The sequence below is a fragment of the Electrona antarctica genome (assembly GCF_951216825.1).
Source record: "Electrona antarctica genome assembly, chromosome: 5".
NCBI lineage: Eukaryota > Metazoa > Chordata > Actinopteri > Myctophiformes > Myctophidae > Electrona > Electrona antarctica.
Genome location: NC_136810.1, coordinates 33,818,519 through 33,841,963, shown reverse-complemented (window position 1 = coordinate 33,841,963; position 23,445 = coordinate 33,818,519). Strand labels below are relative to the sequence as shown.

General features: G+C 41.2%; 1 protein-coding gene across 1 annotated transcript in view; it reads left to right on the top strand.

Moving 5' to 3' along the window:
• The window catches only part of trpm1b (transient receptor potential cation channel, subfamily M, member 1b), a 26,970-nt gene continuing 3,525 nt past the window's right edge, over window positions 1-23,445 (top strand). Inside the window, exons 1-26 of the mRNA XM_079501746.1 lie at window positions 1-114; window positions 7,657-7,733; window positions 8,645-8,816; window positions 8,979-9,192; window positions 9,514-9,638; window positions 9,743-9,914; window positions 10,538-10,712; window positions 10,894-11,017; window positions 13,960-14,032; window positions 14,151-14,251; window positions 14,508-14,696; window positions 15,070-15,204; window positions 15,327-15,377; window positions 15,592-15,732; window positions 15,845-15,874; window positions 16,040-16,332; window positions 16,419-16,647; window positions 16,996-17,100; window positions 17,214-17,339; window positions 17,727-17,855; window positions 18,008-18,259; window positions 18,357-18,531; window positions 19,090-19,110; window positions 19,204-19,348; window positions 20,001-20,206; window positions 23,294-23,426. Of these exons, the coding sequence (XP_079357872.1) occupies window positions 46-114; window positions 7,657-7,733; window positions 8,645-8,816; window positions 8,979-9,192; window positions 9,514-9,638; window positions 9,743-9,914; window positions 10,538-10,712; window positions 10,894-11,017; window positions 13,960-14,032; window positions 14,151-14,251; window positions 14,508-14,696; window positions 15,070-15,204; window positions 15,327-15,377; window positions 15,592-15,732; window positions 15,845-15,874; window positions 16,040-16,332; window positions 16,419-16,647; window positions 16,996-17,100; window positions 17,214-17,339; window positions 17,727-17,855; window positions 18,008-18,259; window positions 18,357-18,531; window positions 19,090-19,110; window positions 19,204-19,348; window positions 20,001-20,206; window positions 23,294-23,426 (3,662 nt within the window). The 5' untranslated portion in view covers window positions 1-45. The remainder of the gene's footprint in view (window positions 115-7,656; window positions 7,734-8,644; window positions 8,817-8,978; window positions 9,193-9,513; window positions 9,639-9,742; window positions 9,915-10,537; window positions 10,713-10,893; window positions 11,018-13,959; window positions 14,033-14,150; window positions 14,252-14,507; window positions 14,697-15,069; window positions 15,205-15,326; window positions 15,378-15,591; window positions 15,733-15,844; window positions 15,875-16,039; window positions 16,333-16,418; window positions 16,648-16,995; window positions 17,101-17,213; window positions 17,340-17,726; window positions 17,856-18,007; window positions 18,260-18,356; window positions 18,532-19,089; window positions 19,111-19,203; window positions 19,349-20,000; window positions 20,207-23,293; window positions 23,427-23,445) is intronic.

The following is a 23,445-nucleotide window of genomic DNA, read 5'->3' as shown; positions in this document are numbered from 1 at the left end:
TGTCATGTTTACATGCTTCTGTGAGACATCATCTGAGTCTTGAACATGGATAAAGGTGGTGCTGGAACCTTCAAGCGGTCCTCCCTCAAGCGTACCACCTCTGGATCACAGAAGGTAAGATTTCATCCTTGCTGTCAGGGAACATGTTTAGGCCGTATTCTATTCAACAGGTGAGTGAATATGACCTGGCAGAGGTCGGATGCAAGGAATTGCAATCGTTATTAAATAAGTACCGGTTTTAAGCTGTTCCTAACATTACTCTAAACATTACCAAACGTATGGATACAGTGCATAAATGATTACTGTTATCATGGGGAGAATGATTTGTATTTTGCCACATGAAGCCACATGATATCTTGCTGCTTTGAGCTGCTTGCACTTCCACTGTTGGTGCTTGTGTGTGTGTGTGTGTGTGTGTGTGTGTGTGTGTGTGTGTGTGTGTGTGTGTGTGTGTGTGTGTGTGTGTGTGTGTGTGTGTGTGTGTGTGTGCGTGCATGTGCGCGTGTGCGTGTGTTTGTGTGCGTGCAAGAGGGGTGGGGGGTGGGGGGGGGGGGGGGGGGGGGGGGGTTGGGGGGCAACACATGTTCATGTGCAGATCAGTGCTGTGAGTGCCTGCACTCCCATCTTACTGTAAAAGCTATGTAAGTGATATTTGAGGTCCAGCAGGCTTCAAGAGACACTCACTCCAGAACGGCAGTTTAATCCTTCATAATGGCTCAGTATGGGCATCCACAGCCATGGCAGATTAAAGGACTTTTATTCTTTCTAATGTCTGCTTTCATGTGATTAACACACTCCTGTTAATGTGTCCTTGAAAGCAAGGAAGATGGGATCAGTATGTAATGTTAACACACATCTATTCCATCCCAGCGGTTGGTACGTTTTGGGATTAAGAAAGCACACTGCTACACACGACTCATTTTAATGGCGTGTAATGCTTCCTTTATAGTCTGCCGTACAGCGGTTTCACTGGCCGAAAATAGTAGTTCTACAAGCTCACAATGCAGCTTGCAGATCTGCTATTTTCGTCGTATGATAAAGTAATAACTTAAAATGTGGAGTGTAAACTTTAACTATGATATTTACTGTCAGTGTGATTTCAGGCAAGAATCAGATGACAAAAGAGGCCTCAAAATGTAAAGCAGAATCACATGTCACATCACAGGTTTAAATGTGTAATTAAGTGGCTGAAATACCCTTTTCCCCCTTCATACAAGTTCCATCATTTTTAGTTTTCAGGAAAGGGAGGAAGAGATAGAAGAGCAAGGAAAAACAAGGAGAGAATTAGGTCAAACTAGAAAAAGTTCCCCTCGGGGCACAGGTCTCTACCAGGGCAGGTCAGGTTGTGGCCTCCTGGTGGCGCTATAATAAGCCAATGTGAAAAGGGTGCCATTTCTTCTTGGCAATTGGATGATTTGAGGCATTTTGTTCCAAAAATGTGTTTTACAAAAATCCACCTGTTGGTGGCGCTATAACAGGCCGATGTGAAAAGAGTGGGATATATTCCTCAGCCTAGTAGGAACGTCTTTGAAAGATTTCACGTAAATTGCACGCTGCATTTATGATTTTTGTTCAAAACGGTCCAATCCTGCAAATTGTGAAAGCCAATGTTAGCCATTCAGGATGGGATATGAAATATCGGACAGATCCGTTTTGAGCACATGATTATAGAGATACTGTGTAATGATTTGGGGATTTTTGGTTGGCCTCCTGGTGGCGCTATAACAGGCCGTTCTGAAACATTTGGGGCAGAGGGTCATCGTTGGCATGGCATCTAAAGTTTCGCATCGACCAGGTTAACGGTGCCGAAGATTAGCTGGTAACAGACGAACGGACACACACGGACACACGGACACACGGACCAACATACTCTCCCCATGCCTTCGACCTGGTGGAGACAATAATCTAATGTTGAATAGAGTAATAAGTATTATACATACATTATATACTACATATAACATGTACTGTATGTACATGAGGTTGCAAATAGTAGGATATGCAGATGTGTACATAAGGTGCTACAGTAGAACACTAAACAGATACAGTGTGGGTCTGTAGGGCTTTGTGCAAAAAATAAACCAAAATAGTCTCATGCATGTGGTAAGACATAAAGGAAAGTAGTCTACATAAAGGAAAGTAAGCATGCCATAATATACACATGTAAACTTGATGACTTCCATTCACAATATACTTTGTCAGATGTTCACTCATAATCCAAATGTTAATAAAGAGTAAAAGCCTTAATACCATATACCAGCCATAATAATACATTACAATATTTTCTAACTCAGAGACCAAAGGTCACTGTTTGACTAAATATTGATAGCACATGATGCATGACTTCAACCATACACACTAACAGAGTCTGCAAAAGTCTTGTGTGTGGTGGGTTAGAGTTACTATATGCATTAATTTATAATGGGTTACTATGCATTATAATGGGCATTATGTGGTGGGATTACAGACACTGAGAGTACCATTTGGTTAATATTTTTGTGTAATCCATAACTTTTCCTTTTTTACAAGGTTTCATGTTTGAAAACAAATCACTTGCTTTAATGGCTTTTCAGTGAATAATGCATTTAATGAGATCAAACATGTTGCTAAATATAAATTCATTGGCTGCGTGGAATTGTTTTTTTTCCCCCCACACTTTTTTCATATGGATATTGTAATCTTTAATCCTGGATTTGTGTTTTTTATTCATACTGTTGGCTTGTAGAATACAGTACATTTCTTTCATACAACATGAATGCTGTACTATGGTCTCACTGGGGCTGATTCTGGAAAGTTGCAGGTCTAGAACATGGGGTCAGTTTATGGTTGCCATCCCTTGGTTGGATCTAACATCATAGTATTAATCATTTTTTTTAAACCTTAGTGTGATAGAATACATTATCAAATCTACAGAACGGCTGATATATATACCTGTATATAGTAGGTCCTTTATGTTTATGATACCAGTGGGAAAACACAGTTTGCAGTTCATCTAGTTTTTTTTAAGCCATGGGAGGTACACAGTAAAATCTTCAGCGTTCATTTCTTCATTTGTAACTCTCAGAGTTACAGTAAATGCATTGTAGCATTGTTACTGTATGGCATAGTGGTGGTGCATCATAGCTAATATAATTGTCAAACTATATACTGGGTTAACCAATGGTTTGTTGGTAGAAAGAAAGATTCTGCTTTTAGGAAAGGCACAATGGAAGAAGCCAGTCACTATATATTTCTTTAGATTTATGGCATTCATAGTGGTGAAAACATTTGCCCGTTCATAAAGCTTCAACATAATGGAACTGTTTTATTATTATTATTATTATTATTATTATTATTATTATTATTATTATTATTATTATTATTATTATTATTATTATTATTATTATTATTATTATTATTATTATTATTATTATTTATACGTTGAATATCCTTTGATTTCACTCATTGTGAGGACAGACCCCTTCAGGAAAAACACAGAAGAAAACAGCAGCTTTAAAACACATCTTATGACTCTCTCAAATGTAGGGGGATAATCAGTAACATGTTGTGCTCATGTGATAGCTAACTGGATTTTCAAACCCAGGAGGACAATGAGTGCTTTTACAAACGGGCTGACTGCAAACAGTTATTTCCAGGGTAAATGGATATTATGTGTTTCAAGACCCCATGTTGCATATAGTACATCACTTTTATTTCAATATTTTGCCCTGAGTGAAAATGTGTAAGGCAGCCTTTAATTCATTCCACGAGGAATTGACTGCGAGTTTAAAATATTTTCCAGACAGTAAAGTAGTCTACAAGGATTTCCTTCCTGTCACGTTGCATTTAGTTTTATCCGTGAAAATTCCACTCAACCCCAAAGCCAAGCAATTACTTGCTTTTATCTTCACCCCTGGTGACATCACATTCCACCTATGTCCCTTAAACCCCCTCTGATCCATTTCCATTGCTCCCTCTGATCAGTCTTTTGTTGTCTGACCTAAAGTCTCAATATTGGAATATTTAGCATGGAATATTCACCCATATAACCCATTTGACAAAATGCAAAGTCTAACTAATTTGTATACAACTGCCTATTTTAGACAGCTACCAAATGTTGAAATGGGTATTGAATTAAGCCACGCCAAATCATCAATGGTCAGTAGGTCAGTGACTCTCAACTTTTCAAGGACCCCCAGACCCAGTTGAATATGCAAGCCATATCTGCACTGCAAAACATGTGTAGATTTAAATCTGAGAGTTTACAAATGGAACCAAATGGGCTCATAAAGAACCATTTTGTTCCATTTGTACACTTTCTGAGTTACTGACCAGTAAGGATCGACTTGTTTTGCTAACTATATCCATCTAGCTGGGGACCCTCTGGAACCCCCTGTGGGTCCCTGGACCCCATGTTGAGAACCAGGGCTTTAATGGGCCTTAACCATATGGCTATTGGGGGCTGAGAAACCCATGTAATTGCAGCTGCCCTGGAACAAAGTGCTCTGTGATACAGTAGCTCACTAATCTGTGAGTCAGGAGACAAGGCCCATGTGATTCCATTTTGAACAGGCAAGGGTATCTGTGGGCAAATGTCATTCATGTGCTATCCACACAATAACCTGAAGTTTAACGCCATCACCATAACTATTCAGTCAAGAAATCAGTAAAAGTATTAATGCAAGTGGTCCTTTTCCCTCTGAAAGAACTGATTGAAAAGATTGTGTTGTGTGCATTGGCCTATTGGTATTCTGTTATGGCATTGTGCACTCAGCTTTGAACAGCATGGCCAAAATTTAGGAGGAAATGCATCATTTGAAGTGAAAGTGCTGAAGATTAGAGGTCACAATCAGTGCAATCACACAATCACTCCAGCCTCTCTCAAATCTTGGAAATCATAATGCTGATTCCGCAATTGTAATTGCTGTGTTGTACAATTGTCTTTTGTTTTGAGTGAACGTTTTTGTTACTAGGTCTGAGTCTACTAAGTCCTGTTAATTTGCCTGGTGCAACACAATCTAATTCTACTTCTTCAAGGTTTTTGTAAATACTCAAAGACTATTCTAACGAGGCAGCTGGTTGCCTGGATTAGGGTTTTAATTGCTGTGGATAATGAGTTTAAATAAGCTGAAATAACTGCGTCATACCAGCTGAAGCCTACTGGAAGTGCTCTTTGTTTTCTTTGGCTATGATTAACAGTAACCCACGTGTGTTTTTACCGGAGTTGGCCCTAAACTGGGGAAGTGGATCCCAGTATCTCTGTCTTTGAACGATCAACCACCAGCCACCCCTGTCTTTCCCACCAGTGACTTACAGTATGGCTCAAACTACTCACTTCAACCATAAAAGGAGAGCTTAATTAAAGCCATTTCAAATGAGACAGGTTTTGAATGTGTTTGGCCGTGCTTGCCTCTTGGACTTGTGTTCATCTAATGCCTTCTGCTGACACAGGGATGTGTTAAAAATGTCTCATTCTTGTCTGCCATCAGTTAATCCAAAATGCGAACCAAAGATATTTATTTTCAGCTGGTTAGATAAGATTTGGTCTGATCTGATCCCCTGATCCCCTTTGTAAACTCTAAAGAAATTAAGTTTGTGAAATAAAATGAAATGAAAATGTGCCTAGTTCAAATAGCTGGGTTTCAGACTGCACATTATTCTAGTAGGCTTTAAAAAAGTGTGTTGTAGCAACCCGCATTCTTCCTGGTGAGAGTTGTGAGGCAAATCCATCCTATAGACCCAGCAATGTTAAAAAAGCTACATTTAGAGCATATTCAGTAACCAAGCTGAATGCCGTTCTGCCGAGTTTTCTCTTCTTCAACATGAATGGGGTTGGTGGAAACAGAGATTAACTGCAATTAGTAATGGCTGACCTTGCCCCCGAATGGAGAGCAGTCATGTCTTAACAAGGCGCCTAGCTTCCAAAAGAATGCCGGCATCCAATTCTCTCAATTATGCAAATTGGGTTGAAATCAAAGTCGTTGGAAGGGGTGGACATTTTGAAAAGTTGTGGAACTTCTTTACACTTTTCTTACCTCTGAAATTGCATACTTATTTTAGTCTGACTCTGAAAACTCTTACCTCAACCCTGTTCCTCTCACACCAGCTAAGACCATCCACACTGCAAAGTGAGCACAAAGAAAGGAGTTTGAACAAATTGGAGATTAGGGCCTGGTTATCAAAGTAGATTTATTGTGCCTTGTTCGAGCAAGGGATGAAAATACCCTGTGGGCAAGGAGCAGGGTCATGGGACTTCCAAAAGGATTACCTTGAACTAGAGTCATGAGACTTGGGCTAACAAAGAGCCTGCTCACATGCTCATCATATTAACTGGCCCACATAAAGTGAAGAAGTTTCATGTGTTGTGGGATTCATTGAGACCAGTGGACTGGGAGAGCACCACTGGGAGAGAGAGCTCTGTGGGACGAGGGCTGCAGACGTCCTTGTGTGTCCACTAAGGCTTAATCCCCACCGGCTCTGGGGTTAGGACTCTCGCGGTTCAGATGGAAGATCGTATGTAAGTGTACCTATATTCCATAGATGGCACTATGACAGGATTAATACTAGATTTGTGTAAAAACAAATAGTGGCATATGGTGTGATGATATTAGACAAGATCCATACTGAGACAGCAAATAGTATGTGAGTATAACTATATCACTATATAGTTAATATTATATTAAATACAGTATATTTAACTTTATCAGGCAGAGCCCTGCTCTACTTGACAGTGAGCCTGCTGAACCACACAAAAATCTTATTTTAAAATGATCAGTGTTCTGCTTTGAGCATTGCACTTTTGGAAATAATATGCAATATACCAGTTATGTGTTTGTCATTTGAAGGGTGTGTCTGTGTGTGTGTGTGTGTGTGTGTGTGTGTGTGTGTGTGTGTGTGTGTGTGTGTGTGTGTGCACGCAATATATATATATATATATATATATATATATATATATATATATATATATATATTCAATAATAACATAACATCTACTCCGATCTGCTCTGAGTTTTTTTTTCTTCATAACCTGTAAATAGTAGGCCTCTAATTAACACACACATTGTGTTGTGTTAACACAATTGTTAACAAATAAAGTATACCGGTAGATTAATAGGTTCTATTAATATTCCTAATTCTAAATAGAAGATAACAAGTTGTTAGTGGCCAGTGTCTTCTGGTAAAATATCTGCTTCCAAAACTTTGGGATTTAATTGGGCCTCCACCATCGACAATAGCCCTTAGACAAAGTTTGCTTTCAGCTCAGGTTATTTTTGCTCAGCACTGGAAACAGATCAGACAGCTATCGGAGTAGGATGTGATGTAGTGAGTGGGCACGCTACTTTTGTGTGATGCACTTCTGAGAATCAAACAGACAATAAAAGATGTTCCACAACACAGATCTGTTATTCAGCTTCAGCTACCAGTATGCACTAATGACATGTTATGAGTGAAATCAATCTTCCATCTTGTTAACCTCTTGTTAACCTTGTTAACATCCATCATGTTCAAACCAGTCTAATCTATCTAATAAACTCTGTGGGTTTGTTTTTGCACTTTGTTTTCTTCCAGCCGGGATTCGGGACAGAACTGAAACTAAAGATGATCTACCACTGTGTGGTACATTCACTGACCGTAGTGGATATCACATACAATAACACATTGGAACCTTCTCTTTTACAGGCAAACAGAGCTTGGATAGAGAGGACATTTTATAGAAGAGAATGTGTCCACCCAATACCCACCAAGGACCCGACCAGGTAATTTAAAAGTATTTCTCCTATAGTAAAACACAGTATGATTAGATCAATCATATCATGCTTGTAGAATATGGGGCAAACAAGCAGTTACATCCTCCTCAAGATAGTTGCAGTATAAAGTGTAAAAGTTAAAAGTAACATTCTTGGATATCCGCCAGCTATTTTAAGCTGATGCTCAAATTCAATCCATGAATTCTACTTTTCAAATGTAGCCTACTGTATGTCAACAACAACAAAAAATTCTTTGTATGTCTGTGGTGTGTTATGATACAACATTTGGTTTTTGAGGACAAGAATAGTTACACAACTCTTAAGTTAAACAGATCCTGACTATGCTGAGTGAGAATGGTCATTTGTACATATAGCTCCCTAAAACACAGGGAATAATAACAACATCATAATAACATTATGACATTATCATTAACATTATCTACATTATTATCTGTGGTTTTAGGCTACAATTAGGTATTTCTTATAGTATAATTTAGTGCCTGAATATCATCCCTTGGGTGCTGAAACTAGGGGCTGCCAGGGAGAGCAGCCATGTGTGTGCATGGAGGCACGTATTTTCCAGAGACGCTCACAGGCATGAAAGAGCCTGGGCCATCTGGGTAACGAGGACAGGAGACACAGCCCCCACAAACACACAAACAATCAGCGTTTGAGCTGTGTCATTCACTTCTAATTTACTTGAGGGCTTGAGGCCACAGAGTGGCGCCGTGCTTGGGACTTTCTATAAAGAATCAATACGCATTAATGTGTATAGAGCGCCGAAATCTGGCTCCAAGTTTGTTTGTGTCCCACAGCATGTCCCCCTGACTCTGACTGAGTGGCTCTCTGTGTAAAACGACGCCCTATGTTCCATGTTCCATGTTCCATGTTCCATGTTCTATGTTCCATGTTCCACATAGATGTGCCTGTGGCCAGTTAATACCACTGCATGTGAAAAGTGGCGAGGAGAACCAGCTGGTGCCCAACGACCCCAACGAGAAGTGGTCCGTGACCAAACACACTCGGACCTGGCCAACAGATTCCTACGGTACCATTGAGTTCCAAGGTGGTGGATTCGTCAACAAGGCCATGGTATGTTTCACATTTGAACTGCTGATCACTGTTTGTGTGGACCCAGTGATTTAGGATTGATATCTGGTAGCGCAGTGGCATCACTGAAAACATAATTGATAGGTTAATAAAAGCATCACTGCATGTGTGTTGTCAGTTCACACTTTACACTTTCTTTCTCAGTACATACGCGTGACCTATGACTGCAAACCAGACAACCTGCTGCATTTGATGGTGAAGGACTGGCAACTGGAACTGCCCACCTTGCTCATCTCTGTGCATGGTGGCCTTCAGAACTTTGACCTCCAGCCCAAACTGAAGCAGGTGTTTGGGAAGGGCTTGATCAAAGCTGCGGTCACCACTGGGGCCTGGATCTTCACTGGTGGAGTCAACACTGGTGAGACCCTAACCATTTAGAGTTCAGGGACAGTTCTGTGTTTACTTAACAAATCACAATCTATGTTATTAGAAGATTATTTTTTCCCCCTAAACACTCATTTCATAATGCCCATTCTGCGATTTACAAGAGGAGATTTGAACAAACCAGGGTCACGGGTTTAGGTGCTATAATTAGAGCATTTGAGGGAAAACGTCTCTCAAATGCTATCCTGTGTGTGGATTTTGCACACAGTAGCCACGCTGTGTCCCATGATGGTGCCCCATTGAGGCGCAAAAGAATGATTAGTCACGCTAGCATGTTTGGGTCATTTGATTCCAGGGGTGATCCGTCATGTGGGGGATGCATTGAAGGACCACTCGTCCAAGTCCCGAGGGAAGGTGTGTTCTATAGGAATCGCTCCTTGGGGCATCCTGGAGAACAAAGAAGACCTCATTGGAAAAGATGTAATGATTTGTGCCTCTGCATTCCATCAATTTTGCAAGACAAACATTGTTTCATACAACACTTGATTATTCAGCACACTATAAGTTGCTTATTCTTATTCCAGGTGACTAGACCCTACCAGACAATGTCCAACCCCCTGAGCAAACTGGCTGTACTTAACAACAGCCACTCCCACTTCATCTTGACCGACAACGGCACCTGTGGAAAGTACGGCTCAGAGGTCAAACTACGTCGGCAGCTGGAGAAACACATGTCCTTGCAGAAGATCAATACACGTAAGTCACATAGTGGGCATGGCAGTATCCGCCGCTCCTCCCATAACATGTCTTGAGTGGGACCTGGAGTCCGACTTCCTATTGCCTAGTCTCTCCCCTGTGGACATGTGGATAGAGAGCATCTCTGTGACCTGTGGGTTTCCCTTTGTCATCCTATGCCTGGAGCTCGTGATAAGGCAGGGACAGCAAAGGGATGCTCAGCTGTCACCACTGACTTCACTGTCTGACGTCACTCTTTGTGGTGAAGTTTGTTATCACAGCAATGTCACATCACAAGACGTTCTCCATTATCACCCTACCAACTTCCTGAATTCTGTTCTGTGCTTTTATAAGATGACAAGTCAGCAATATGTGAATGGATGGATGGATGGATGAGAGGACAAATGTGCGGAGAGGCAGATGTACAAGTGGATGTCATCGTTCCGACCTCCCGTTAGTCAGACCGATTACTAACACTACCCTACACCCTAACCTCAGTCTTAACCGGCCACGTAGGTCGCCAACCCTAACCTCAGTCTTAACCGGCCAAGTAGGTCGGACTAACGGGATGTCAGATTTATGGGCAGTCCCTGATGGGTCAGGGTAATACAGTGATTGACGACCTCTCCCCACGTGTGTTTCAGGCCTGGGCCAAGGGCTCCCTCTTGTGTGTCTGATTTTGGAGGGAGGGCCCAACGTCATCTCTATTGCCTTGGAGAGCCTGAAGGACGAGCCTCCAGTTCCTGTGGTGATCTGTGACGGCAGCGGCCGTGCTTCTGACATCCTTTCCTTTGCACACAAGTTCTCAGAGGATGGAGGGTAAGACCTATTCTCTCACTGAACCACCAGCTTTAGTCCCACACTACCACTGTTAATTCAACAACTACGACTGTTAATGTAACCAAATGGACCCTTACGGGGCCAAGGGTACAACAATTGTACACTGTCTGACTTACAAATGGATAATTTAACATGGCATGTCACTAATCTGTCCTTCCAGCTACATCAGTGATGACGTCAAAGACCAGCTCATGGTGACAATTCAAAAGACCTTCAATTACAACAAGAATCAATCACAGCAGATCCTGGCCATGGTCATGGAATGTATGAAGAAAAGAGAGCTGGTAAGTAGAGGAATGAATCCAAATGAAATGTATGTCCTGTACATATTCTCCTAAGTATATGTACAGTATATGTGCAGTATTCTGCCAATGTCTCACAATTATTCACAGAAATATAATATATTGTATGTGACTGATATGTCAGTAAATGAATAAATATTTTCAATTGCCTTCATTCTCCATTGTCATTCATTTTCTCCCCCCACTCACTCATCTGTGTATTGATGCTGACCCCATTGAATAAACATATTCCTACACCACCTGCTTGTCATTCCTCCTACTCACGTTGGTCATGTGTGCTCCATCACGTAATCCAGGATATCCACAGCTTCCAAGCATCACACTCAATCCCTCCATCAACACTAATGTGTTTTACAAACACCCTTTAAAGTGGTGGTGGACGGCAGACTCTGCAGTGTTTACAGCGTGTTCACTAACGCATATATCAGCGCGACCAAATGTCCTCGGGTGAAACACTGACCCATTAGGTGTCTTCAACAGATTACAGATTACCCTTCAACGTGGTTCCCATAAGTGTTTGCACGAGAGTGTGATGCATAAATAGCAGCACTATTGAAGCATCCATTGCAGATTTCTCTTGGGGGAAAGTCATGTGATTAGTACTATGTAATGCCTATAGCTGCAGGTAATCTGCAGACACCATATACATCTGGGAGGGAGAGATCAGTGCACAGAGCCACCTGTTTTAGCTGTCCCCTACTTCATTCACCCTTAGTGGTCTGCACAACACAGATGGAGAAGAGGATCCATCTTCCTAATCCTCAGGGTCATCTCTCTCTTTTTTTGCCAGAGTGTCATCATTTCAACAGAATGTCTGTATCTTCTCTTCATATTGCATTACACTGCTAATGCCCCAAACACACTGATGTGCACATTTGGATAGACAATGTTGTTGTTGTCGGTTTTAAGACCGTACTGCAGTGAGCTTTTTTCCTGTGCCATTTTACTTTCCACTGATACCCAACTCAGATAATGTGACAGGTCATCCAAGTTTCTGAGCCAGCTCTGTCTGGCTAAGTAGGCAATTCATGGCCCGTAAAAACTGCTGTGACTAAACTACAGGTGATTCAGTGTCACTGTCTAGCTCCCACATAATCCTTTCATCCTAAGTGCATTCCATGTGAACAGCTGGGGCAACCAAATGAACGGCCTCATTCAAAGGGTCGCATTTTGCACCGATCTACTGCTCTGGGGCATTTAACTTAATTACTGGCTCATCCTTGCACAAGCCTCTCTACTGGGAGGGGAAAACAGCACTGTGTTCACACTGGTGCTGTCTGCAAGATCACCACAAGTTTTCAGTTCAAATTGCTTGTGGAGGCATAGGGCGCTCATTATCAACGCATCCCGAGACCAGCTCGGAGATCTCTGGCCTGACGCCACATATTCATGCCAACATAATCCCATTTACCGTGGCTGCTCATGTGACATAGTGACAGGCCAGCCAGTGTAATTGCATTTGATATAGTCCACGGCTGCAACAACGCAAGTGCTATCACTCCATGAAGAGGCCAAACATGCTTGTATGGTCCGTCACAGCGAGTTGTATTGAGCTACCTAACCATGTGAAGCACATTAATGTACAAGTTAATGAATAAGTCAAGTCAGTAGTTCTCAAAGTGGTCCCCTGCAAAATTACTTCATAGCTTCAAAAAACAGTTTAATCACAACCCCTATATAGAGAGTATGCGCATGCATAGTGAGTGGCAAATGCAGAGAGTGCCAGAGCAACAATAAGCAAGCTAAACACATCAAACACAAATCTTGTATGGGGGTCACTGGCACAAAATATTTTCAGATAGGCGTCTGTGGTCAAATCTGTATCAATTTAAGGTTCATGTCAAGTGAAAACGTTTAAGCACACGGGAAGCAATTAGGGGTTAAATGTCTTGCTCACGGACACTTTGACACATAAACATGTAGACTGTCTGCACCGAACATTCTGATTCTCAGACGGCCTCTCCACCACTCAGCTACGGCCTTCCCATTCACAGGCCCACATAAGTTATAACAAAGGAACCGGAATATGTCACACAACCCAGGCTGTCCTTAGCCGCTCAATGGGTTTGAAAAATTCCCCTTGATGGCAAAAGAAAAGGAAGAAACCTAGGGTGTCACACCTATAGATAAAAAAAGAAGAGATGCCTCATTTGCCGCTGCAGTTGGAGCCATGTGTCTCCAGCGAGCGCTGGAAGTGCGGAAGGCATGCTGCGTCGCTGCCATAGGTCGCTGCCACTCAAGTGACTACTGACCAATCACAGCGTATCTTTTCCGGGACTTAACAATTCAATCCAAATGAGCTTTATTGGCATGAGAAAACAAACATTTACATTGCCTGTCTGATAGGCCTACTGAACGTCCCCTTCTGTTATGCTTCCGCAAAAGCTTGACTCCATGTTTCCTACTCTCAAAATACACCATTATGCCTATGGTCACACCTGTCCAGGATGGACAGGTACGTGTGACCATAGACCTTTGGTGTGCAATAGGTGTCAAGTGGGAAAAAACACAATGTATTGTCTATGTAAAGTGATAATAAAGACTAAACATTATAACTAATCATAAAATAATCATAATAGTTACTTATCATTTATGCCTGTGGGAAATGTCTTCATTTGACCCATACTACTAAGCACCGAGCAGTGCCTGTGGAGTCAGGGACCAACGCCAGCTCTAAAGCCAGTGTCTTATTCAAGGGTACTGACAGGATTATGTCCGTAACATGAATGAATGTCCAGTCAGTTGTAATTAATCATTAAGAAGATGCCCTTATAAAGAGTCAGAGTACCGGTAACGGTAACCACCTGCCACATTTTCATTTCTTCACGGATTGATTAATCCCCACTTTTTTCATTTTTATCTCCATCCTTACATTGTGCTCTCAGTCACTCTCTTCTCGATGTCTTATTTTCTGTCAAATATAGATCACAGTTTTTCGAATGGGTGCAGAGGGACAGCAAGATATTGAAATGGCAATTCTGACTGCCTTATTAAAAGGTATTACTTTAGCATACAACACAAATCCCACAGCAATATTTTTCCCCACTGCAGTGCATACTACATTTCAGATCACATACATCCACCTATCTATTCTTTCTCCTTTCTGTGTTTTCAGGCACAAATGCCTCCGCTCCAGACCAGCTTAGTTTGGCTCTGGCGTGGAACAGAGTGGATATCGCCAAGAATCAAATCTTTGTCTTTGGACATCACTTACCAGTGGCAGTGAGTAGTGGTCACCCCCCCCCCCCCCCCCCCAAAAAAAAAAGATTGGATTAGTCAGTACTAGTCACACACAGTGAACAACACAACTTTCCTTATGAAAAGTTATACAAAAGAAATCACTGCTGCTTGGGCATACAAACCCGAATAATCATCACAGCTTTATTATGGACATCAGGCTAATGCACAGGTATTCACATAAGAAAAAGAAGAGAAAACTTTATTAACTATTATCTATTACTATTTGGGCCAGCCTGCTAGTGCCGTGGCTACAGCTACCCCAGGAGCTGCTACAGAAGTTGCTACAGTAGCAGTACCGGAGAAGCCGAAAAGCCCTCCAGCTAAACGCAAACAGGCAAGAAAGAAGGGCAAAGGGAAAGGGAAGGCCAAACCTGAACCTCCAGAAGAGACAGATCCCAGGAAGCTGGAGATGATGAGATGGGTAAGTTCACCGCATCATGACATCATAATTATGCCTTTTTCTAGGTCAATGTGGAAGTTGCACAAACACCATGGGTTCCCATTGGACTTTTCCAATGGAATTTGTGCATTGGGTTTTTTAATTAAGCTCTTATACCTGTGTTTAGTTCAACAAGATAATCTCCATGAAAGCACACTATTATGTTTGAAGCACATAAAATTAATAGGTGTTTATTAATAACTTACTTCCAGGTTTTATGGCATTATTAATGATCTATTGGACATTGTGTAGGCTATGGTAGGCTACGGAACGACTTCATTTAGATTATTTGACAATAACTATGTGTTTAGAGAATAATATCTATTGTAATTCCACATATGTAACAATATCTTAGGTGAACTCTCTGGAGCAAGCAATGATGGATGCCCTGGTAATGGACAGAGTGGACTTCGTCAAGCTCCTCCTCGAGAACGGCGTCAATATTCATCACTTCCTCATGATCCCCAGGCTAGAGGAACTGTACAACACGGTGAGCCTAGAAGAGCTCAGATGCCCAAAATGAGAATTTTGATATCCACCAAGTCATGGTGAAGAACGCAACAGACAAAATCATTACTGTTCATAACTAGAACATTCTATTCTACATTGCAGAAACTTGGCCCTCCTAATACACTGCACTGTACTGTAAGAGATGTCAAAAAGGTATGGATACATAACATATGGATATATTTGGATACATTTCAAGATGTATGTTGGAGACTAAATACATGTATCTACTTAAAAGAGAAACATACATGTAACATACATGTGTATACAGTATGTATGGTTTACAACCATGTGGCTGTTTACCACATAATGTCCCATACTTCATATGTTTATGATGTTATGTTGAGGACTTTCTCTGGTATTTCCGCAGGGGAACCTCCCTCCAGATTATCAGATCACTCTCATTGATATTGGTCTAGTGTTGGAGTACCTGATGGGTGGAGCCTACAGGAGCAATTATACCAGGAAGGCTTTCCGCAACCTCTACAATAACCTGTATGGACTAAAAAGGGTAGGTTTGAGTGGAAAAAACTGAAATATGAGTTTGTTCATCTCGTAAAATTGTATTTGATATTGTACACAATGTTACATTTTATTATTTTGTTTTTTTGTTTTTCCCTCAGCCAAAAGCTCTGAAACTTCTCGGGATGGAGGTGAGAGTTTGCCCTTTGTGTGTTTGTCCTTTGTGTGTGCATTCTTTAAATGCATTGCTAAAATGTGTGAGTTACCGCCTGGTAGCTGAAAGCAAGCTGCAATCGCATGGGGAAATGCCTGTGTCATTCATGGAGCTCATTCTCTGCCTTTTATTATTCCGTCAGGATGATGAACCACGAGGGAAAGGAAAGAAAGGCAAGATGAAGAAGAAAGAGGTGGAGGTTGAGGTCGATACTGACGACCCTGAGCTCTCTCGGTTCAAGTACCCCTTCCATGAGCTGATGGTGTGGGCAGTGCTAATGAAGCGTCAGAAGATGGCACTGTTCCTGTGGCAGAGAGGAGAGGAGGCCATGGCTAAAGCACTGGTGGCCTGTAAACTCTACAAGGCTATGGCTCATGATTCCGCTGAGAGTCAGCTGGTGGATGACGTCTCCCAAGACCTGGAGAATAACTCCAAGTGAGAGCCTTGTTTTTTCTGATACTTCATCTGCAGTTTGCATGCCATTGATTGATAACGTTGCTACTTTTCTTTGTCTTTCATAGTGAATTTGGACAGCTTGCCTATGAGCTCTTGGACCAGTCCTATAAGCATGATGAGCAGGTGGCTATGCAACTCCTAACGTATGAGCTGGTCAACTGGAGTAACTCCACCTGTCTCAAACTGGCGGTGGCTGGCAAGCAGCGAGACTTCATCGCCCACACCTGCAGCCAGATGCTGCTGACTGACATGTGGATGGGCTGCCTAAGAATTGGCAAAAACCCTGGTCTCAAGGTAACATGCCAACAGCCGGATATGTTTTCCACCTGCATAAGAAGCAATTTTGCCTTCCATTGTGCCATTATCCACTGTTAATTTGTAATGTAGGCCTACCTTGTATATATATTGTTTTCATGCCCCTCATTTATGCTGGACTCTATATTGATTTGATTGTGTCTTCCTGTCTGTCTCCCTATTCTTACTATAATTATAACTGTAATGTTGAGAGCTTACACAAAAACATAATTTCACCCACTTTTTTAAATTGCGTGATGCGACAATACATTTTATTCTGATTCTGATAGCTGAGAGTGTAAAGGTTTGGGAATAATTAATGACTTAATTCTTGTCCATATACTGTAGGTCATTCTGGGTATTATCTTTCCACCTTTCATTTTGTTGTTGGATTTCCGTCTTGGAGATGAATGCTATGAAGAGGTTGGAAAGGAAGCAGAAGATGACAAAAAGGTCCTGATTTATCTTTTTTCTTTTTCTTTTCTTTTTGCACATGATTCTGCCACTTGTAGCTCTTGACATGAGGCATTGAAGTTCTGTATGTGATGCTGCTATTTTTATTATAGGATAATGATGCAAATTCTCGGAAAGGGGACGAAGAGGAGGGCAGTACTAAAATCCGGAGGATTCCAATTGGCAAAAGGATCTTTGAGTTTTACAACGCACCTTTTACAAAATTTTGGTTCAACACTGTAAGTATTGTGAAAGAAGGAATGTAGGCTATGTTGAGCGTGTTGGGTGGCCAACATGTTTTTAATATGGAAATATAAAAAATATATCATCAATATAGCATCATCTGCCCCACGATCAGGTAACCGAATCTTACTCTGAACTCTATGGTCTTAAGGTATCGAGACTGCACGCATGCACGCACACACACACACACACTGTATAATATATACAGTGTGTGTGTATATTTTGTGCCCATATATGGAGCTGATTGATTTGTATGCACCTGATGCCATGACACATTGAGGTTAGACAACACACTCCATATTTGGGCATAATTGGAATGGGAACTCCTTCAGTCATTGTGATTGTTTAATGTTATGACTGTATGATTGTCTCTTTTTTTGTAGATTTCCTATCTAGCCTATCTGATGTTATACAACTATATTATTCTGGTGAAGATGGAGCGATGGCCATCACTTCAAGAGTGGATTGTCATATCTTACATCCTCACACTTGGCTCTGAGAAAGTCAGACAGGTAAAGATATACATGATGGATTGAACACAAAATGATATTCTTCACAAATAATCTAAATAATGTTTAGACATTATTATAAATGTCAAATGCAGCTCTATCCTTGCATGATTTCATGGTTAAGTCTCTACACATGCCCTTTGTACCCTGCCCAGATTCTGATGTCTGAGCCTGGGAAGCTGAAACAGAAGATAAATGTATGGCTAGAAGAATACTGGAACATCACTGACCTAGCAGCTATCGCCACCTTCCTTATTGGCCTCTTGCTGCGACTGCAGCATGAGCCTTATATGGGTTATGGCAGAGTCATCTACTGTATAGACATCATCTTCTGGTACATCCGTGTATTGGACATCTTTGGAGTCAACAAATATCTTGGACCCTATGTCATGATGATAGGAAAGATGGTAATGAAATCTTCGTTTTGAATTAGGATGATAATCATATAGGACTGTCTCATGCTAAGGGTAACCCAAACATATTATTTCCTCCAATTTCTTCCAGATGATCGACATGATGTATTTTGTAGTGATTATGTTGGTAGTGCTCATGAGTTTCGGGGTGGCCCGACAGGCCATCCTGCACCCCGATGAACTACCCACATGGCGCCTGGCCAGAAACATCTTCTACATGCCCTACTGGATGATCTATGGAGAGGTTTTTGCGGACTCGATAGACCGTAAGACTAGAGTTCATAGTAAGATTCTGTTTCCTGATCCTGGGCAGATGATCAGTTTTATATACATTTCTGTGTCTTGAATCCCTATGTGGTTTATTTTTTAATAGGGTTGTCATCAAGACTTTAGCGCTCTCTGCAGGCAAGTTTGAGTTGTGACAGGCTCTTGTTAGTAATGATCATCTGCCCTTTGAACTCACATGAACTGTTTCTTCTGTCAAAGTTAAGGTATATTTTAAGGACACAAATTTGACATGATTACATTTATGCAATACATTTTTAACCCAAAAGTTGCATGTTCGATTCCATGTTACTTAATGTGTTGGCTAAAATGATAAGATGTAGCCAATGTTTACTTTCATAACCCAATTGAGAAATTAACTGAAATTCTTGGTGTTTTTGCCATGGTAGAGTCAATCAGAAGAAAAAAAACATTACATTTTTAGTGTGCATTACCTTGACATTGACAGAACTACAGTGTGATAAAAAAGCCCTGTGTGCCCTAGATTTTAACATTGTCTCCCATGCATTTCCCTTCTACAACTATGCTTTTCGGGAAAGTCTATGCAATGGAAATCAACCGTGAGTACTATTCATCTTCCAACATTCAAATCAATGTGACAAACTGAATGTCCAAATAAAAACACGTAACCCCCACATTTCTTATACTCACAGCTCCTTGTGGTGAACATTTATATGATGAGGATGGAAAGAAGTTTCCTCCATGTATCCCTGGTGCCTCGCTCACACCTGCCCTCATGGCTTGTTACCTCCTTGTGGCTAACATCCTTCTGGTCAACTTGCTCATTGCAGTCTTCAAGTAAGCATATCATGCATATTACATTGGAGTAGACTAGGCATAGTCGCATAGAGAGAGAAACTGACCTCTAAATTGAAGTCACTGGCACTCAGTCCAAATGCTAAAGACAAATTTCCACATTGTGGACAATAAATTAAACTAAGTAAAGACATAGGTGTCATCACTAATTTGACCATATCAGGAATGTGAAAACCTGACATGGTTTTACAATAGGTATCCAGATCCCGCAGGTCCTCTTGAAGGAAAACGCTTGCCCCAAAATACAGTCCGCCCAGGTGCAAATTCTATCCTCAGTAAAACAAATATAAGAGTACAAGAACCTCCCCAGCACATGATCAGCGTTGTTCCAACTTCCAAGACCAAGTGAGGCTGCTATGGCCCCAACATGAGGGTGGCATAGTGTAGAATAGATATTTGTTTTAAAGAAAACTTAAAACACACCTTTTTAGCCTGTCTTATTTCATCTTGCACTTTTACTATTTCTTCTTCTTCTTTTCCTTATTTTTTAGTTTGGGCTCATATTTATTTTGTTGTTCTTTTCGACCAGCTTTTTGACCAGCTGTTGAGCACTTGGATTTGAATGTGATGTGTGTGTCTACCTCTAAGTTGCTTGCCTGTTTGTACTCACTGGCCTTTGCTTCCTTTTCTATAGCAACACCTTCATGGAAGTTAAGTCCATCTCCAATCAGGTGTGGAAATTCCAGAGATATCAGTTGATCATGACATTCCATGACCGGCCCCTCCTGCCTCCACCCCTCATCATCTTCAGCCACATCTACATCCTCCTAAACAGGATCTTCCGACGCTGTAGAAAGAAGAGGCCGGAAGGGGAATTAGACGAAAAGGACAGAGGCCTCAGTTAGTCTCCTTTGCTACCTATCTCTTGAAATGTTTTTCACATAATGAATCTGAGAATGATTCACTGTAGGACTTTCTGGTATATTCCATATCAGGATTTAACATTTTTGCCTGGTATCATAAATATGAGTAACCTGGTGCCCCTATTTTGGGCATGGGATTATAGAGCTTGAGGAACTGAATAGAACCGGGCACTACTTCTCCATTGAATTGTTCTATTCTGTCGCACTATTACTTTGTGTGCTAGTAGTATAGTAGTAAAAAATCACACCCGTGTGAACTGAGTGGTGTAAGGTCTTATATAGACTGATCAGCTGTGGTCTGACGTAATGTCTGACGTAATTAAATCACACCCGTGTGAACTGGGTGACCATAGCAACCATGCTCATTTTTCGGTACGGACACACGTAAACTAACAAAGATGAAATCACACCCGTGTGAACTGGGTGACCATAGCAACCATGCTCATTTTTTTTGGTACGGACAGACACGTAAACTAACAAAGCCAGTTGTAGGAGTGGTTTACACCACTCAAAAATGTTAAAAGAGCAGGGGGGAGGGTACCACTCCTCCAGTGATAGGGCTTGACATTAACTTTTCATTTGTTTTTATGAGGCACAAGTACATTTCCCATTCACTTGTCCGGACACAAAACTCACTTGTCCGGAGCATGAGCACATAAATACATTTTAAATCAACTAACTGTAAGTTGGTTTTGGTGAATACATGTTTACTTTGAATATTAGATGAATATGATGACTTTACAAGTTAATAGCCCTATAATGTCTGTGATCTTACATACATTTCAGGTCTTCCAAATACACAGCTACATCAGTCCTATCCAAGTATCCATAATAATGTCAGACAATATTGTTGGCTCATAAAACATGAAACCAAGAGTCACTTGTCCAACGGACAAGTAAAGATTTAATGCACTTGTCCGGAAAGATGTATTAGTTGTCCCGGACAACAGGACAAGCCTTAAAGGAGAATTCCATGCTAGAAGGCTTTCTTACCTTTATTTGTAGTTGTTACGTCCCCACCAAAGAGGTCCAGGTGTTATTTTGTGCAAAAGCTCCTTATTGGCTATTTCCCCTACCATAAGCCCTAAATGAATTGCATTGAATTGAATGGGGCTATGGGGTGTTGTGCTAATTCGCTTATTTCCATCGCTCAAAATTATATATTTTTTGTATATATCCTCTATTCATAATGTAAATAATATCCCAAGCGGCACAGTTTACTACTTATTTTGATGGAAATAAGCGAATTAGCACACAACACCCCATAGCCCCATTCAATTCCCATTCAATTCAATGCAATTCATTGAGTGCTTATGGTAGGGGAAATAGCCAATAAGGAGCTTTTGCACAAAAAAACACCTGGACCTCTTTGGTGGGGACGTAACAACTACAAATAAAGGTAAGAAAGCCTTCTAGCATGGAATTCTCCTTTAATGTCAAGCCCTGATATGTACATAATATGTATAAATTCTACAATATTATAGCAGCCAGTGAGTGGTACACTGAAACTCACCTTCTCATCCTACAGTAGACCTGCTTTTCAATTTTGTTTTTTTCAATAATATTTGTATTGATTTTTACATTATCTGACAAAGACAAAACAGAAAAAAGACACAGACAGCTCAGCTCAGACACCTTGCGGAACAAAGGGCACAGATATATACACACATATCTACATCGAACCATGAAATAAAATACAAAAACAATATACATATATGGACACATTGTTTGGTGCTTGATAGTCTAGATGGGTTAACAACTACCCAGAGAAAAACAAAATGGATATATACACACATACACCTATATACACAAATAAGACAGTAACAGTATTAATACCCACAGGCAAAGGTAAAAAGTAAATTAAAAATCACACCCGTGTGAAGTGAGTGATTCCAGCAAGCCGCCCCGCGTCCGAAACGGTTGAGAAATGACAGAGTTACCGTGTGGGGGTCCCCAGGGGGTCCCTCTACTGTACTGTAATGTACTGGCACTGTACTGTACTGTACTGTAACACCCCAAATCATCATATTCACATTAATATGTGTGTGTGTGTGTGTGTGTGTGTGTGTGTGTGTGTGTTAGGCTGCGCAACAGTGACACTTGGTTGTGAAAACCAACCAAACCCAGGGACACACATCTACTATATAATGCACCACGTCTCTGCGTGCGTGCGTACGTGTGTGTGTGTGTACGGTTGTAATGCACGTAACTCGAGAACCGTTTGATTGCCAAGTCTACTTTTCAGTTTGCAGTCTTCACACACAGGCACACATACACAGATCTCCATGTGGGACACTGGCTGACAGTTAAAACGGGTGCTATGACAACGTATATGATTAGGTTCCCAAGTTGCATCGTTCCCAAGTAGGCCGGTGGACGCCTGCGACGGGCACGTACAGGTCTAGTAGCTACTTAATGGAGTGGTTGCACCACTCAAAAATAAAGTGAATAAACAAGGATTGATGATCCTATCCATCAACGCTTCTGTCAAGGAACCCTATGGTCAAGGTGGTAGCTAATTGAGGGCCAATAAATTGCAAATATGGGTCCCATATTTTATAGAAGGCATCTGTTGTGGAGTGTAGCAGGCAGGTTAAGAATTCCAACGGCATGCCCTGCATGATTATTTTGTGCCAATCTTTCTTTGTTGGTGGTTTCTCATTAATCCAAGACAGAATATTTTCCCTAGCAGCATAAATTAAGAGATTAAACAGACGCTTATGGAACTTGGAATCTTCAGGCAGCCCAAGAATCAGACACATAGGCCTATATGGCCGGGTTCAAACTCCATATTGAAGATCTCAATCAACTGTTGCACATTACCCAACATATTTTATGACATGACCATATACAGTGAATATAATTTCCCTCTTCAATTTTACACTTAAGACACAGAGGAGATAGAGTAGGATTCATTTTATGGCGAAGGCTAGGTGAGATCTGTAATCGGTGTATGGTTCTTGAATCGACAAAGCTCTATTACGCACAGAATGTTTTTTGGCAATGACTCCATAACTTAAGTTAATTCTTTCCTCTATATGATATTCTAAAATGTTTCCTACAGAGCTGAGGCTAAACCCAGAGGAGCTAAAGACTCTGTACGAGTTTGAGGAGCAGTGTGTCGAGGAATACTTTCGGCAGAAGGAAGATGAGCAGCAATCCTCCACTGAGGAGCGCATCAAAGTCACTTCTGAAAGGTCAGTTATCCTTCGAATT